This window comes from Hydra vulgaris, chromosome 15 (assembly GCF_038396675.1).
Source record: "Hydra vulgaris chromosome 15, alternate assembly HydraT2T_AEP".
Taxonomy (NCBI): Eukaryota; Metazoa; Cnidaria; class Hydrozoa; order Anthoathecata; family Hydridae; genus Hydra; species Hydra vulgaris.
The window spans coordinates 13,135,209-13,150,518 of record NC_088934.1 but is presented as its reverse complement, the minus strand read 5'-3'; the positions used below and the strand labels follow the sequence as shown (position 1 = coordinate 13,150,518).

General features: G+C 26.6%; 1 protein-coding gene across 3 annotated transcripts in view; it reads right to left on the bottom strand.

The window, feature by feature from the left end:
* LOC136071985 (centrosomal protein of 76 kDa-like) overlaps positions 1 to 15,310 on the bottom strand; it is a 72,897-nt gene that overhangs the window by 10,740 nt on the left and 46,847 nt on the right. For all 3 annotated transcript variants that reach the window (XM_065818948.1, XM_065818949.1, XM_065818950.1), the window contains 2 exons: positions 10,458 to 10,621; positions 10,259 to 10,376 (listed from right to left, as the gene is read on the bottom strand). In XM_065818948.1, coding sequence (XP_065675020.1) covers positions 10,259 to 10,376; positions 10,458 to 10,621 — 282 coding nt within the window. The remainder of the gene's footprint in view (positions 1 to 10,258; positions 10,377 to 10,457; positions 10,622 to 15,310) is intronic.

Below are 15,310 nucleotides of genomic sequence, written 5' to 3'. Positions count from 1 at the left end.
ATATATATATACATATATATATATATATACATATATATATATATATACATATATATATATATATATATATATATATATATATATATATATATATATACATATATATATATATATACACATATATATATATATATATATATATATATATATACATACACACACATGCATATATATCTGGCTTGCTGTTTTTTGGTGGAGCCGGAGCTGGAAAAATCTAGCGGCTCACGACTCTCTTGTATTTTTAATGGAATATAATGCTGTTTTTAATAGTAGATAAATATTATTCACTCATTGTTGAATGAACTTGTTAAATAAATCGTTTTAAATTATTATAATATCAGTTGCTAACATTGCTTTATTGACACTTATATTATTATTTTCTGTTTTTAGAATAGGTTTATATTAGCTTTATTTAGCCTCCCTGTTGGTTTAATTTTAAATCATAATGCATGTAACATGTAATATTGGTAACATAGTCAAGAGAAATTTTTTTTGTTTTGTTTATAACTTTGAGAAATAATAGTTATATTCATTATTAGCAGCATTTGGGCGATATTAAAAATGGAATGGGGGAATTTTGTCCACACCAAACCCCCTCCACAATTTTAGGAGCATCCGTTGTGCAGTAGCTAGATTTCTTACTTCAGAAGTTAAAAATAAAGTTAATCATTGTTTTTTTTAATATAAAACGTTTCAGGTAACGAGAAACTTTGTCTTTATTTTGGGTGTCATTTTACGATTATTATTGTTATTATTATTACTGTTAAAAAAAATTCCGACCAGCAAGTTTATTAGTTGTTATTTGTAATTGATATACTCTTTCTTATGTATGCACGTTTTATAAGTAATTTAAAAAAACGGCAACCAATTAAAAAAAGTTGAAACTTGTAAAAAAAAAAATTGGCGCGAAACCTTTACACTGTTATTATTAAAATACATGTAAACATAAATTTCTATATTGCAATTTAAGTGAAGAATTATTAAATTAAAAGTTTTATTCACATTATGTTCCGCGATATTTTGTTTAAATAATCCTCATTTCTGGTGAGTTAAGGTAACTTATTTTAAAACCTAATAAAGCAACATTAATTAAAAACTTGTTATTTAGAAGGTTCAATTAGTTTAATTACAGATTTATCTTGTTGTTGGTCTGAATAAATCCTAATTAGGATTATATTTTTCAAGTTTAATTTTTCCATTTTAGCATTTTGTTTTAAAAGTTGTTGATGTACATTTAACATGACTGATGTGACTAAAAACACCGTGGTTGTAAACGAAGATATGTTCGAGGATGAAGTGAATTGCTTTTCCTTCAGTGAAAAGGAAAAAGCATATATTTGCCAGATTCTTGTTGAGGAGAATCAAACTAAAAAAATTTGTGGCGTGCAAGTTAAAATGCTAATGGATGGAAAACGAGTAAAAAAACCAACCTCAAATACAATAATACTTGACAATTTTTTTAACAAAGTTACTATAACAATATCGAAAGAAGATTTCGAAAAAGCTTTAAATATGTTAGTACTTCAAAATGGAGCTTCGTTTAACATTTTTAGCGGAGATGGAATAGAAATTTTGACCCGAGATTTGGCAAAAAAATTTGGCATAAAGATCAGTCGTGAAAATAAGTGTCAGGAAATTCAGACTTTAGCTGAAAAAAGCGTTCTGATTTGAGAAGCGATTTGAATGGAAAACTAATTTTCCTAAAAGTTGATGGAGCATCAAGACATCGGCGAAGCTTTCTTGGAGTCAATACTCAATTTTTCTCTAGCAGCAAAATATTAATCAAAACATTATCATTGAGTCATCGACATACATCATACACGACAGCAGTCATCGACATACATGCCAGACACAAAGCTGAAGATATTCAAAATGCACTTGAAAACGTACTTGATAAGTTTGGTATCCAAAAAGAAAAAATCCTTAGAATTAGTACTGACAATGGGTCTGACATGATTAAAACGGTGAATGATTTTGGCAAGACGATTGAGATAAACAAGATTACAAAAACACTACCTAGTGAAGATCATGATGAAGGCGGAGATGATATTGCAGAAAAACAGATTATTGAAGATGCAAGTAGTGAAACTGAGGGTTCTGAATTCTGTGAACAGCTGCATGATGGTTACTTTGACGAAATCTCCAAAAATATGAACACAATTTATCTTCAACGTTGTGGTGCACACACCCTTCAACTTGCTGTTACTGATGCAATGAAAGAATCGGAAATCAAAGTAATACTCGAGCGTACTCGTAAAGTTGCAAAAGCTTGTCGTGCTCCAATTGCTATGGAATTTTGCAAAAATACAAAACCTTTTAAAGTAATTTTATAAATTTTTTATACAAACTAATAAATATGTTTATTTGTTATATTTCAAGAATAAAATATGTTCTATAATATAGGTGGCAGTTATAGACAATGTAACTAGATGGTCGAGTACATTTAAAATGCTTAAGCGTCTTTTAGAATTAGGTGATGTTGTTGAAGAGCTGAAAGGAAAATATCCAAAAGGGAGTTTTGCAGTGCAGCCATATCAGTGGAAACAAATAGAGGAATTACAAAGTATTCTTAAAAAACCTGCTATTGCTACTCAAATCTTTCAGTTTGAGGATCTCACGACAGGACACTTTGTCTATGTTTGGGAACTGTTAAAAGAACAGTTAATGGAGGGTGATTTTAAGAAATTTGTTTTTGCTAAAGCCATAAAACAATCTATAGAAACTAGGGAAGCAATCCTAATGAGTAATCCTTTTTTCTGTGCAGCGGTATTTACACTATCAATGTCTTCTAAACGAAGAACAACAGGTATTTTTTCTCATCATTTATTTTGTGAGAACGTTTTTTAAACTTTGATTAAAAGATTTTACTTTTGACTACTTCGATTAGAAATTGAAAATATATTTATTATTTTAGAGTTTTTTAAAGCAAATTTATTTTTTTATCTTTTTAAAAATTTTAGGTAGTTGCTGAGGACACTCTCTGGTTGGTTCAAAAAAAGATTAATAAGCAAAAGTTTGGTTTTCATGGGTTGGAGAAGGATTGTGAAACTTTTTCTACCGAGAGTTCGGATGAGAAAATGAAAGAATTGTCTCCAAAAAAGAAAATTTTTAAGAGAATGGAGCAGGCAAGAAAAAAAAAAGAGTCAGCAATCTGATAAAGGATCTATTCAGAACATTGGGATTGAGGAGCGAGAATTTAGAGGCGCGCTTCCAATGACACAAGTTAGTGTTGAGCAGGTGTTTTCAGCACTCAAATTTCTGACGGCAGACCAAAGAAGCCATTTGACATCGGATCTTATTGATGATTTGGTATTTCTTAGGACAAATAACGAATACATTTGACTTGTTTGAAATTTAATTTTGGGTTTGAAATACAATGATAATAAAGCAAAAAATTAATATTGATAGAATATTTCATTTTATTTTTTGCCCTCAAATCATTTTTTACAATATAAATATGTGAAAGTAATGGATTCACATTTTAAAAATGAGGGTTAGATAAAAACTAATAGGTGTAGTTTTTATCCAACTTGGGAAACAAGCCTAAATATTTTTAATTTTCATTCAAAATTTAAATTTAACTTATTAGGTCCGGGAGCTGGAGCCGAGCTGGACATTTCTTTGGAGCTGGAGCCGTGAAAAAAACTTGCCGCTCCACAAGCCTGATATATATATACACACACACACACACATATATATATATATATATATATATATATATATATGTATCTCTCTCTCTCTCTCTTTATATATATATATATATATATATATATATATATATATATATATATATATATATATATATATATATATATATATATATATATATATATATATATATAGAGAGAGAGAGAGAGAGAGAGAGAGAGAGAGAGAGAGAGAGAGAGAGAGAGAGAAAACACACACTATAATTTAAAGTTTTAAATTTATGATTAAAAATATTGAGTAAGATTGTGATATTGTCAATTGGAGAAACTCATTTGAGTTAACAGATTGGAAAAATCTTTAAAACTATTTCAAGTAATACTTTCTATAATATCAAAAGCTATAATCTCAGATTATACTATTAATTTGGTATCAATTAAATATTAAAAAGAATCTAGTTTTTCCAAAAAAATTATGATATTGTCAAGCACTCTAAATAACTACAGCAAACTTTAAAGTTGTTTTTATAACAGAAAAAAGTTGAAAAAATAAAACTAAGGAACCTGTAATTAAAGATCTTGCTTCAAAGATCAAATATCTCATTGTCAATCACTTTTTTGCACTACTAGGAGACTAGAAACTGATTAAATTATTATTCATATGAAAATAAATAGTGACCAAAGATCTTTGAAAGTTATAACAGATGTTTTTAATAGAGAAGTGAATTTTGACTACAAATAAACCAGTAATATTGGTGTTAATAAATTTCTATTATTAGCTTTTTCCAAAAGTGCAACAGCCACATAAATCTTCATTTTCTTCATAAATATAAAGAAAATAAAGTTCTTGAAATCTTCAATTATTAAACACAGTTTTCAGATTTGTCAGAACATGAGGAAAATATTTCTGATTATTTTGTGATGGGGAGAAAAAATTTTTTAGATTTGTTTTCAGCTAAGTTTTTATACAAGTTTTTCATCATATCAAAGGTTCTCAGTTTTTCTTGGAAAAGTGGTACTATGAAATTCTTCTAATGTTATACATCCAACTTTCCTAGTTGAAATTAAAGTGACATATATACTTGATGCAATTTTCCCTCAAGAATTTTATTTACTCATGAAGAGAGAGAATATAGCATATATATATAATAAGGCATATATATAGAATAAAGCAGAGAATATAAGTATCTTATATAAGGAACCTGATAATGCTGTCCGCCTGAAAAGTCATGGAATATTTGGCATTGGTATAATGGAGGTAGATTGAATGACAGAAATTCTAAAAAAAAGTTTTAATTAAATTTTTTTTGCCTGATTTGTAAGAATCTTGGATAGTTTTTCTTCTTACCATCTAGTTGTTAAAACCATTTTCTTCATGAATGTTTTTGATATATTTTACTTATTGTTTACCTATTTAAAATTATTTAAAATCAAACTTTTATTGATTTCACACAAATGTCACAAAAATTTACATTGAGAAGCAGACGTGCTTCAGAATGAGACTCCAAAAAAGTTATGGTGTTACCATAGCAACATATATAAAAAAGTTAAATGCAACAGTTAAAAAAATATAGAAATCTTATTAAATTTAAATTTATATGTATATAAAGTGGTAGCTTTTATTTAAAATGTTAATTTAGGAACTATAATATAATACAACTAAACTAATAAATATAAGACTACAACCAATTGCAATCTTTCTATTGAAAGGAATGATTGCCATTAAATGTAGATTTAACTACAACCTTCCCATTAAATTCAAGATCATGACAAAATGATGTTTATAAAATTGAATGTCATTCTGTCAATTTTTTTGCAACTTTCTCCAAGCATTGTGAAGATCTACAAGTTTTTTACACAGTTAGGTATAACCATGGCCTACTATAATTACACAACTGGATATTTTGCCTGCCGGAGCAAAAAACTAGAAGGGTAACTTTTAGACTTTCTTAAGCGTCTTTAAAAAATTGTTTATTTAAATATTCATAATATGGTTAATACATGTGCTGTAGTTGACTGTAAAACTGGATATAAAAAGAGAGAGAATCAAATTGATTTTATTCCTGAAAAGAATCCATTTTTTGGATTTGCAGAAAATAATCCTGACTTATTTAAGCAGTGGGTAGCATTTATCAATCGAAAGTTATGGAAGCCCAGTAAGAATTTAGCTATTTGTGCTAAACATTTTGAAGAAAAATTTAAAAATTGGCAAAAGAGTAACATTAGTTTGGAATTTAAATCCCGTTCCAACTATTTATTGCTTAACTGAAAAATACGACCATCAGTATATCCAACTACATTGAAAACTAGAAAGCCACCTTCTATCCGTCATCCATTAAATAATCCAGTATATTTATAGAAAAAGATAAAAATTCACTGTTTAAATGATTTAGATAATTTTAACCTTGAAGGGTATCATCTTAAAGTATATAATAGCAAACACATATTTTTTAAGTTAGAAATTAATCAACACATAGGTACTTTTGAAGTTACAGAAACAATTGTAGTTGATAAATTTATGCATATTTCATTGTTTTTTAAATCATCTTATGTTCCATTGCCTCCATGGTTTTGAAATATCGGCTGTGTATTGGAAAAAAAAGTGTATTGGAGAATTTTCCAGCCTATATAAAAAATTATGTAGAAGAAAATAGTTTGTCAAATGATTTAATAACTAAACTCAATGAAATAAAAAAAACCAGTTGATCGACCAAAGTTTTCATCAAATCTTATATTTTATTCAATAAATCTTATTATATAAATCTTTTATTCTTAAATATACATCAGCACAGGCTTATAAAATCTTATTAGAACAGTTTCCTCTGCCATCATTTAGTCTTTTGAAAAAAGTTAATAAAGGTGGGGTAAAACCATTAAAATCTAAAAAATGTTTATTAAACCAAGATAAAATTGATAAAGATGTTGTGATACTGATGGATGAAATATATTTGCAGAAAGAAGCGCAATATCAAGGTGGTAGAATGATAGGATTAGATAATTAAGGAACTTTATATGAAGGCGTAACAACCTTCATGTTTGCTACTTTAAAAAAAGTTTAATTTTGTAATAAAAGCTATACCAGAAGTAAGCTTAATTTTGTTTTAAAAGCTATACCAGAAGTAAAAATTGAGGGTAAATGGCTGGCTGACCATATTGATGAGTGCATTAGATCTCTACAAGATACAAGAGAATATTTTTAATGTTTGTGGTGTAATTTCTGATAATCATAAACTACTCATGTTTATGCTTTTTCACATTTTATGCAAAAATATAAAAATACCAACCATGTTAGTAGTATTACTCATCCTACAAAAAAAAGATAGTATAATGTATTTATTTTTTGACGCTGTCCATCTTCTCAAAAACATACCAAACAATTTACTGAACTCTAAACATTTTATATTTCCTGCTTTTCATTTTAATTAGTTTCATGATGTTATTGATGCGCATGCTGGTGAAATGTCATGGAAGTTACCTCATGACGTATATGATAAAGACCACTTACTTCAGTCAAATTTAAAAAAAGGTTTCAAATTATCTTATAAGTTACTTCATTCAGGAGATAATAAACAAAGTGTACCACTTGCTATTGCAATATTTGATCCTACAACTTCTGCAGCTATTGAAAGTTATTTTCCAGATAGGACTGATACCTCAAGCTTTTTAAAGTTGATAAATATATGGTAGACAATACGTAACAGTAAGCAAAAATATAACCACAATTTTAGTATTGGAAATGCAGCTGTTATGGGTGACACGAAAACTTTATTTTTGAGGGAATTAGCCAAATGGATTGAGAATTAGCAATCATCTCAAGTATCAAACTCTCAAAAGTTTACATTAAGTAAACAAACATCAGAAGCTTTGGGGACCACTTTAAGATGCACAGCTTCACTTATTGATGATTTAATTCAAGAAGGGCATCATTATTTTTTAGTATCACGCTTGCAAACTGATTCATTAGAACTAAGATTATCAAAATATCGCCAAATGAGTGGTGACATATTTTTAATTGGTTTGCATGAATTTGAGACATCTGAGCGCATATTAGCTTTGAAAACTTTACTAAAAGAGTCGGCCAATATCTGGGAGGAAGATGTTAGAAAAGAGAGTTGTAATATATCTTTACTTAAATTATTTGATGATTAATTGGAAGAAATTTTTCCAGATATTGAATAATTATTGAGATATTGAAGAATGCAGTTTAGATTAAAAGAGCTTCAAAGTTGCTACAGTTATTTCTGGTTATGATGTTAAAAAGTTTAATAAAAAGATCAAGTGTGATGTTTGCAAAACTTTTCTATTAGCTGAAGTGAGCTACAATGCCATTATTTAAAAAAACTTTCTCGTGGTGGATTGATTTTACCAGCTATTGATCTTACACATTAAGTTGCCAAAGTATTTGCAATATTAGGTACTGCCATTTTGCTTATAAAAGACTCAACTCTTTCTGATGGATATGCTGCAGAACGAGTACTTAGATTAAATGATTGTGCTACTTCATTCTTAGGCAATGAGCAACAAGTTATTGGTGTAAAATTTGTAAATTGCGTTGTTAAAAATATTTATTTCAACAAGAAACAGAAACAACTTTTTGATGAAATTCGAAAGCACAGTATAAAGGAATTTTAATGCAGACAAAGAAAAAGGTTGAAGCTGAATTAGTTAAAGTAATAATCAATCAAGCTGAACTGAATTGAAGTAGCTTATGCTAAATTATTATACTTTTAATGTATATTCTTCCGTTATTGTGAGGTTTTTGTTAATCATTTTATATATCTTGTTAACATTATTGAGATTTTATTTTGAGAAATGTGTTTATATATATACATATACATATATATATATATATATATATATATATATATATATATATATATATATATATATATATATATATATAATATGAGGTAATATACAATATGTGGTATAAGTTAATAAAGTCAATTTAATATACAATAATATAAGTTAATAAAGTCAATATAAAATACAATAATATACAATATAGGTATAAGTTAATAAAGGTATTACAAATATAAATATTTTATTATTAATAAAATTATTAAAATCTTATATTGACAAACAAAGTACAGTGTAATATTCTCTTATTTCAGCGGTGTAAGTTTTTAGAAACATCATCAGGCAAAGGAAAGTGTCTAATTTTTGAGACGTAAATTATATTTGTCAAACAAATTTTATATTATATACACTATCAATATAATTATGTTTTGAAAGGTTATCCTTCAAATTTTTTTGCTCTGAAAAGCAAGATATTTGGCCATGTAATTATAGTAGGCCATGAATCTAGCTCAGGGATTTTAGCTTTATCCCAAAATGTAATACACTCTGATATGACATAACAAGATTTACACTTTCAATAACAGTCAATTTAACTTTGCAAATGTTAAAAAAAAGTACTGCAAGAACTTGATGGTAACTTAGCGCCTTTTATATGATAATTAACGTCACTAATTAAAAAAATAAATTTTTTATTGCTTCAAAATTCCACTGAAGTCTTTTGAATGTAAAACAATATGTGTTAATCACACGAATAACTGAATCTGAGTTTTCTAAAAGGGATTCTAAAAGACTATTAACAAATTATTAATTATATAATAGTTATCTATTTAATTTTGCATCATTGTGAAAACTCCTTTGAAATATCTGCCCTCTTAAAATACACTGATTTAACTGAGAAAAAATGACAAAAAAACAACAAGAATATTATACTATACTTTAATGTTAGGTGTAAGGTTGTAGTATTAATTTAAATGGTCATATCTTCTGAGAGCCAAAATATTTTTTTATTTAAAATTTGCAACTCTTGCCCCAACACCCTTTAAAAATTGATTTCTTCGTTGGGATGTACACCAAACAACTTGTTCTTATCATAATTTTAGCTGTATGTTAGTACTAAACATGTTATTCCTAAATTTTTAAAATATTAGTTATTAACTAGTGCAGGAATTAGCTCAACGCTTATATTTATAATAGAATATTGCTACTCAGAGTTTAATGTGTTAACCTAGGAGTTAAATTAATTTAGCACCTAGGCACAAAATTAACCTTTTGAATTGTTCAAGTTATTTAAATTTAAATAATTTATATATATATATATAAAAATGTTTACTTATATAATTAACAAAAATTCTCCCTTAAACCTACTCATACAAAATATAACAATTTTATTTGAGCAGAACAAAATAAAATTTAAAAACAAAATTTTAAATATATTTTTAAATTCTATTTCTAAGCAAAAGCAGATAGTTGTTTTATGTTTTACTTTAGAAATTAATATTCTTTCTTTGATATAAAATTCTGACAACAAAAATTAGCCAACTAAAAATAAATAAAAATAATTCACTTTAATTTTACTTTTAAAAATATGATTTAGGACTAATAATAACATTTGTGAAAACACAAACAAAATTATTTATCATTTTTAAAAAAAGAAATAAGTCAATCAAAAATAAAAAACTAAGTTGTGTATAAAAGAAAAAACAGTTTACAACAGATATTTACAACTAATATTAAATATTATATATATATATTTTTTATTTGTGTATATAACTATGTTTACTACTTTTTAAGAAAAATTTATAATGGATAGCTACCTGAGAATTTGCATAAAAAGTTTCATGATTAAATAAGCACCCTATAGTTACAAATGGGTGTTCTGGTTTTTCTAGGAGCACATTAGACTCATTTGGATCCACAGCTCTATGTAAATATCTGCAAAAAAAAAACAACAACAATTGAATATATTATATTAATAAACATTTGACATAATAATATTTTTTTTAGAACCCATGCCTTTGAGCAGTTAAACTTTCCCAAAACAAAATAGTGTCATCTGTTCCTATAGTAACAACCCAAGAATGTGGAGAGTTATTTTTTTTTGTTCCAATACACACAAAAGCATTTAATCCAAAACCAAGCAAAAGTGAGCATAGCAATATGGAGTGATCTTCAACATCCTGTTTTTAGAAATACAAATTAGGTAAATTTTTTTCTATAGTTATTATACATATATATATATATATATATATATATATATATATATATATATATATATATATATATAATATATATATATATATATATATATATATGTATATATATATATATAAAGCAAAAGATAATCAAAACAGTAAACAAAAGTAAATCTTTTTTTCTCAAAACATTTAATATTAAAAATATTTTTTAATTTCCAAAAATGTACTAATATAAAGTATTAATATATTTATACAATTAATTAAATAAACTATAAGCACTAGAGGCCTTTCAAAAAATCATCAGTAGTGCTGTTTTGGTATTGTAGCAAGATTTTTGTATACAAAGTAAAAATAATTTTAATTGCATATTGTTGCTATGAGTAACTGTTATGATGGATCAAATTCTAACAACACACAGGAAGTATCAATTAAAAGTATCATGTTTTTGTTTGTGCAGATGCTTTTTGTACGATAACAAAAAACTTTCATTGTTAAGCTCAAGAAAAACAAAAAGTTGAAAAAAAGGTTCAATTACATTTTGGTGGGAACGTTGACAGGTATAAACATGGTTGTCAAATCTATTAGTTGATAGGCCAGTTCTGCAACTAGAAGTATGTCTGTTTATTCGTAATCTTAAATTGTTAGTTTTGCCAGTATACGTGGCTTGTTTTTTTGCATGCCAAACAAGGTAATAAATTACATTTTTGCTGTTGCATGTGATATGACTTTTTATTTTCCAGTACCATTAAATGTTTCTAACTCATCTACTTCTTGAAGGTAGAGTTTGCATGTCTTTGCATTTAAATATGCCTATCTTCTTATTATTTGCTTCAACTTTTGAAGAAGTAAGTCTTCTTAGTAAGTTAGGAGGTTGTTTAAAAGCTAATACCGGATGAATATTAGAAAAAATATTTGACTCTTTCATTATAGATACTTTGAGTAGAAAGTTAGCTTCTGAGATTAAAGGTTTGACAAGATTAAAGATTTGACATTAAAGATTTGACAATTGAGATTGCTATAATATGTTGTCACTAAAGGGAATATTTTTTTAGGCTTCTTTTGTGGTGCCGGTCCTTGTAGTTTTGCATTATGGAATGCTTTATCTATAATTACATCAGGATATTCACAACCTTTCAACCATGACTTTAGTTCTTTTAGACGAAGTTTTTCAATTTCAAAATTAAAAGATGTAAAAACAATTATTTTTTAGCTAAATTATAAGGAATATTCTTTTTGATGTGAAATGGATGATGACTGTTATAGTTTAAGTAGTCATAAATATTCTTTTTGATGTGAAATGGATGATGACTGTTATAGTTTAAGTAGTCATGAGTGTTTCGTTATAATAAATGTCTGTTTTCATTTTTTTGTAATTTTCAAGTTATCGTTTTTAGAAAACTCTTTGCCAAAATCGGTTGTAAAACTAATTGAATCATTTAATTCAGTATAAGAAATTTTAAAATTTCTGATGTCAAGATGTTTTGGCCAGATTATAAAACCACCATCAATTTATTTAAAATTTCTTTATATCATCTACTTCACGGTTTGAAAAATACTGAGGTAAGATTATTATACTGGTACAACCATGGGTACATTGATAACATGAAACAAGAAATGGTTGCTTTACCTTTAAGATTCTTTGGTGGTTTCATTTCAATAAATAAAAAGTCGGACTCTTTTACATTATTAATGACTTCTTGACATTTGTGAATTTTAAGAATTACATAGAACTCCATTTTATAATTACTAGATTTCCATTTAAAGTTTGTGATATATTTTATCTCATTTGTCGTGAGGTATTTATGTTTGTTTATCAATTTAATAAGATTGCTAAAAACTATTTTATCGGATTCAGAACTTATTTTTTCATATGTATTAACATAGTCATGAAAAAAGATGGACTTGATAAACAAGTTTGTTGGTATAATATGTTGAATTCATAACAACTAAAGTATTACCTTTGTCAGCTTTTTTAATGTCTTTCATTTCTTGTAATTCTTTAATCGCTGCTCTTTCTTGTTTCATGTTATCAATATACTGAGCTTTAATAGATTTAGTTTGTTCAATTTGTGAAATAATTTTGTTTAATTTTGGCAGAATAGTTTTGGTACAGTAATTAGATTTATTTTTAATTATATTAATTTTGTTACTTGTGGTACCATAAAATTTTTAATATCTGAATCGATATATAAGAAATTACCATTTGTGGCAGGGCAAAATTTTGGAACTTTGGTGAGAAAAGATATTTAAGAAGATGTCAAGTGTTTGGTGGATGACCTTAGGTTGTATTTTTTTGTATTTGGGCTTTTCCAGTTTTTTGACGGTATTGATTTTGTTTGTTGGTCATGGTCGATGCCATTTTTTTATTTGATACAATAGAACTTACATTAATATTATTATTATTTATGTAGTGTGGTTAATGTTTTTTAGAATTTAAATACTTTTCATCTTTTTCGAAAGCAATTTTAGTAGAATTCACTTTTTTAAACCATTTTTTATTGATGCGTTTAATATCTTCATTTTTGCATTCTTGATATCAGGGAATTAACTTTTCGTGAAGTTTATCACTCAAAGTGCAACTAATAATAAAATTGGACACTTCATTATCTAGGTTTTTCAATGATATAAAAAAATTATCTTTTCTTATAGTAAAGATTTCACATTCAGACTTGAGAAGTTGTAAATCAAACTTTTTAATTGTATTTTCTTTCTTATTTGACATGAAATGAAAGTTATCACTTCTAAACTTTTTGGGGATAAATAATGGTTCTTGTTCTAAACAATCATGGTAGATATTGAGAAGGTTGGTTCATCTGCTATGCTTGTAGTATTCATTGTAACTCATGTTTTTCAAGTGATTTTACAAAATATCTTTGATGCCGATCTTTAAATTTCAAATATTCTTTTTCTATATTGTGTTTCAAACTGTTATTTTGGTTAAGGGATTTTGGTAAGCATTCTTTCAGAGTTGACTCAATATCTTTTATTAAAGATTTTAAGTCATTAATAAGCAAAGGTAAATTGTCTTTTATTTCTTATAAATAACTTCATATAGGTCATCTGCATAATCTAAAAATTTGTTTTCTGTTGACATTTTAACAATATAAACTTGAAATATGATATTTAACCAATATAAAGCAAAAGATAGTCAAACCAGTAAACAAAAGTAAATCTTTTTTTTTCAAAATATTTATTATTAACAATATTTTTTAAATTCCAAAAAATAATAATACTAATACAAAGCTAATAATACTAAATATACTAAAAGCTAATACTAAAATAAAATACTAAAACTAATACAAATAATATATATATACCACATTATTTATTGTTGCACTCAGAGTTTTAATAATAAGTTTTGCATGAATATCTAAAAAAATTGCAACAAACCTTCTCAGGAGGCATGGGCAGTCACATGCCTTATATGACAATGCATACAATTTTTTTTTGACAACAGAAAACCAGAATAAAATAATCACGCAGGCATAACCATTGTAAAAAAATGTAAAAATGCGTACTTAAGAAAATATGAAAATTTATTACTAGATTTGAAACTCTATTATCGAATTATCATATATTCACGACAAGTCTGTAGATTATTTACCATCTCTCTCTATATGTTAATGTATCTTTAATAATGATCTAATCGTACTATGCAAATAATAATCGAGCACTCTTTATTTGTTAGACCTTGTTTAAATATCACCATCAATAGTTAATGCTAAAACTTCATCAAGTCAATATTTCTTCGCAGCTTTAATGGGGTTTCAACAATTTTTCTGCAAATCTTGTACTTAAACTCACATTTTAGTTTCAATTTTTTGTTACATGAAGTAGTTTGGCACTATTAATAACATTGTCAAGCTTTCTTTTTTTTTGTTCAGTTACAAGTTTTTTTAATAGAGCAACATGGTTTCCCAACTTCATTAACTGATGATGTAGCATTTAATGTACTGAAGGTATATTGAGAATCTTTAGCTAGCCAATTTTTATTACTTATCTCAAAATGAGTATTATCATTTATTGCAGCTATCCACCTTTTTTGATATTCTTATAAAAGGTTTTTGCACTCGGAACCCTTTATTAGTTAAAACTAAATATCTACAGAAAACTAGAAGAATAAATATCAACGAAAAAAAAAAATTGTCATTCGGAATTAGTTCGTTTTGTTGTATAAATCCATGAATGTCACTAATTTTTATATTATTACTAAACAAAAAAAAAAACAAAAAAAAACAAACTAGGTAAACATTACAATTTAAAATCGAATAACTAACAAAATAACACTCATTTTCTTTAGTTTTACCTCTGAGATTAGTTCATTGTGGTATGCTTTCTGCTAAAATATGGCTGTACTGTCAAACTACTAATAATAACTTTTTGCAATGCTCATAATTTTATTGTAGTAGATTTTAATGCAATGCTCTCAGGAGTAATAACACTCTACTACAATGAGAGTGTTATAATATTTTTATGACAAACCAGAAAGCAAACCTTATCTAAAAAAGTGACATGGTCAAACCACCCATACACACAACTTGTTAAGAAAGTGTTTCTCAAGTCTAAGAATGTCTATAAAAATGAATGTATATAAAAATGTTTTTTTTTTTTTTGTTATTTCACCTCCTCAAGGCCCAGAAGGCCACTACAGATGAGGAGGCTACTTAATTG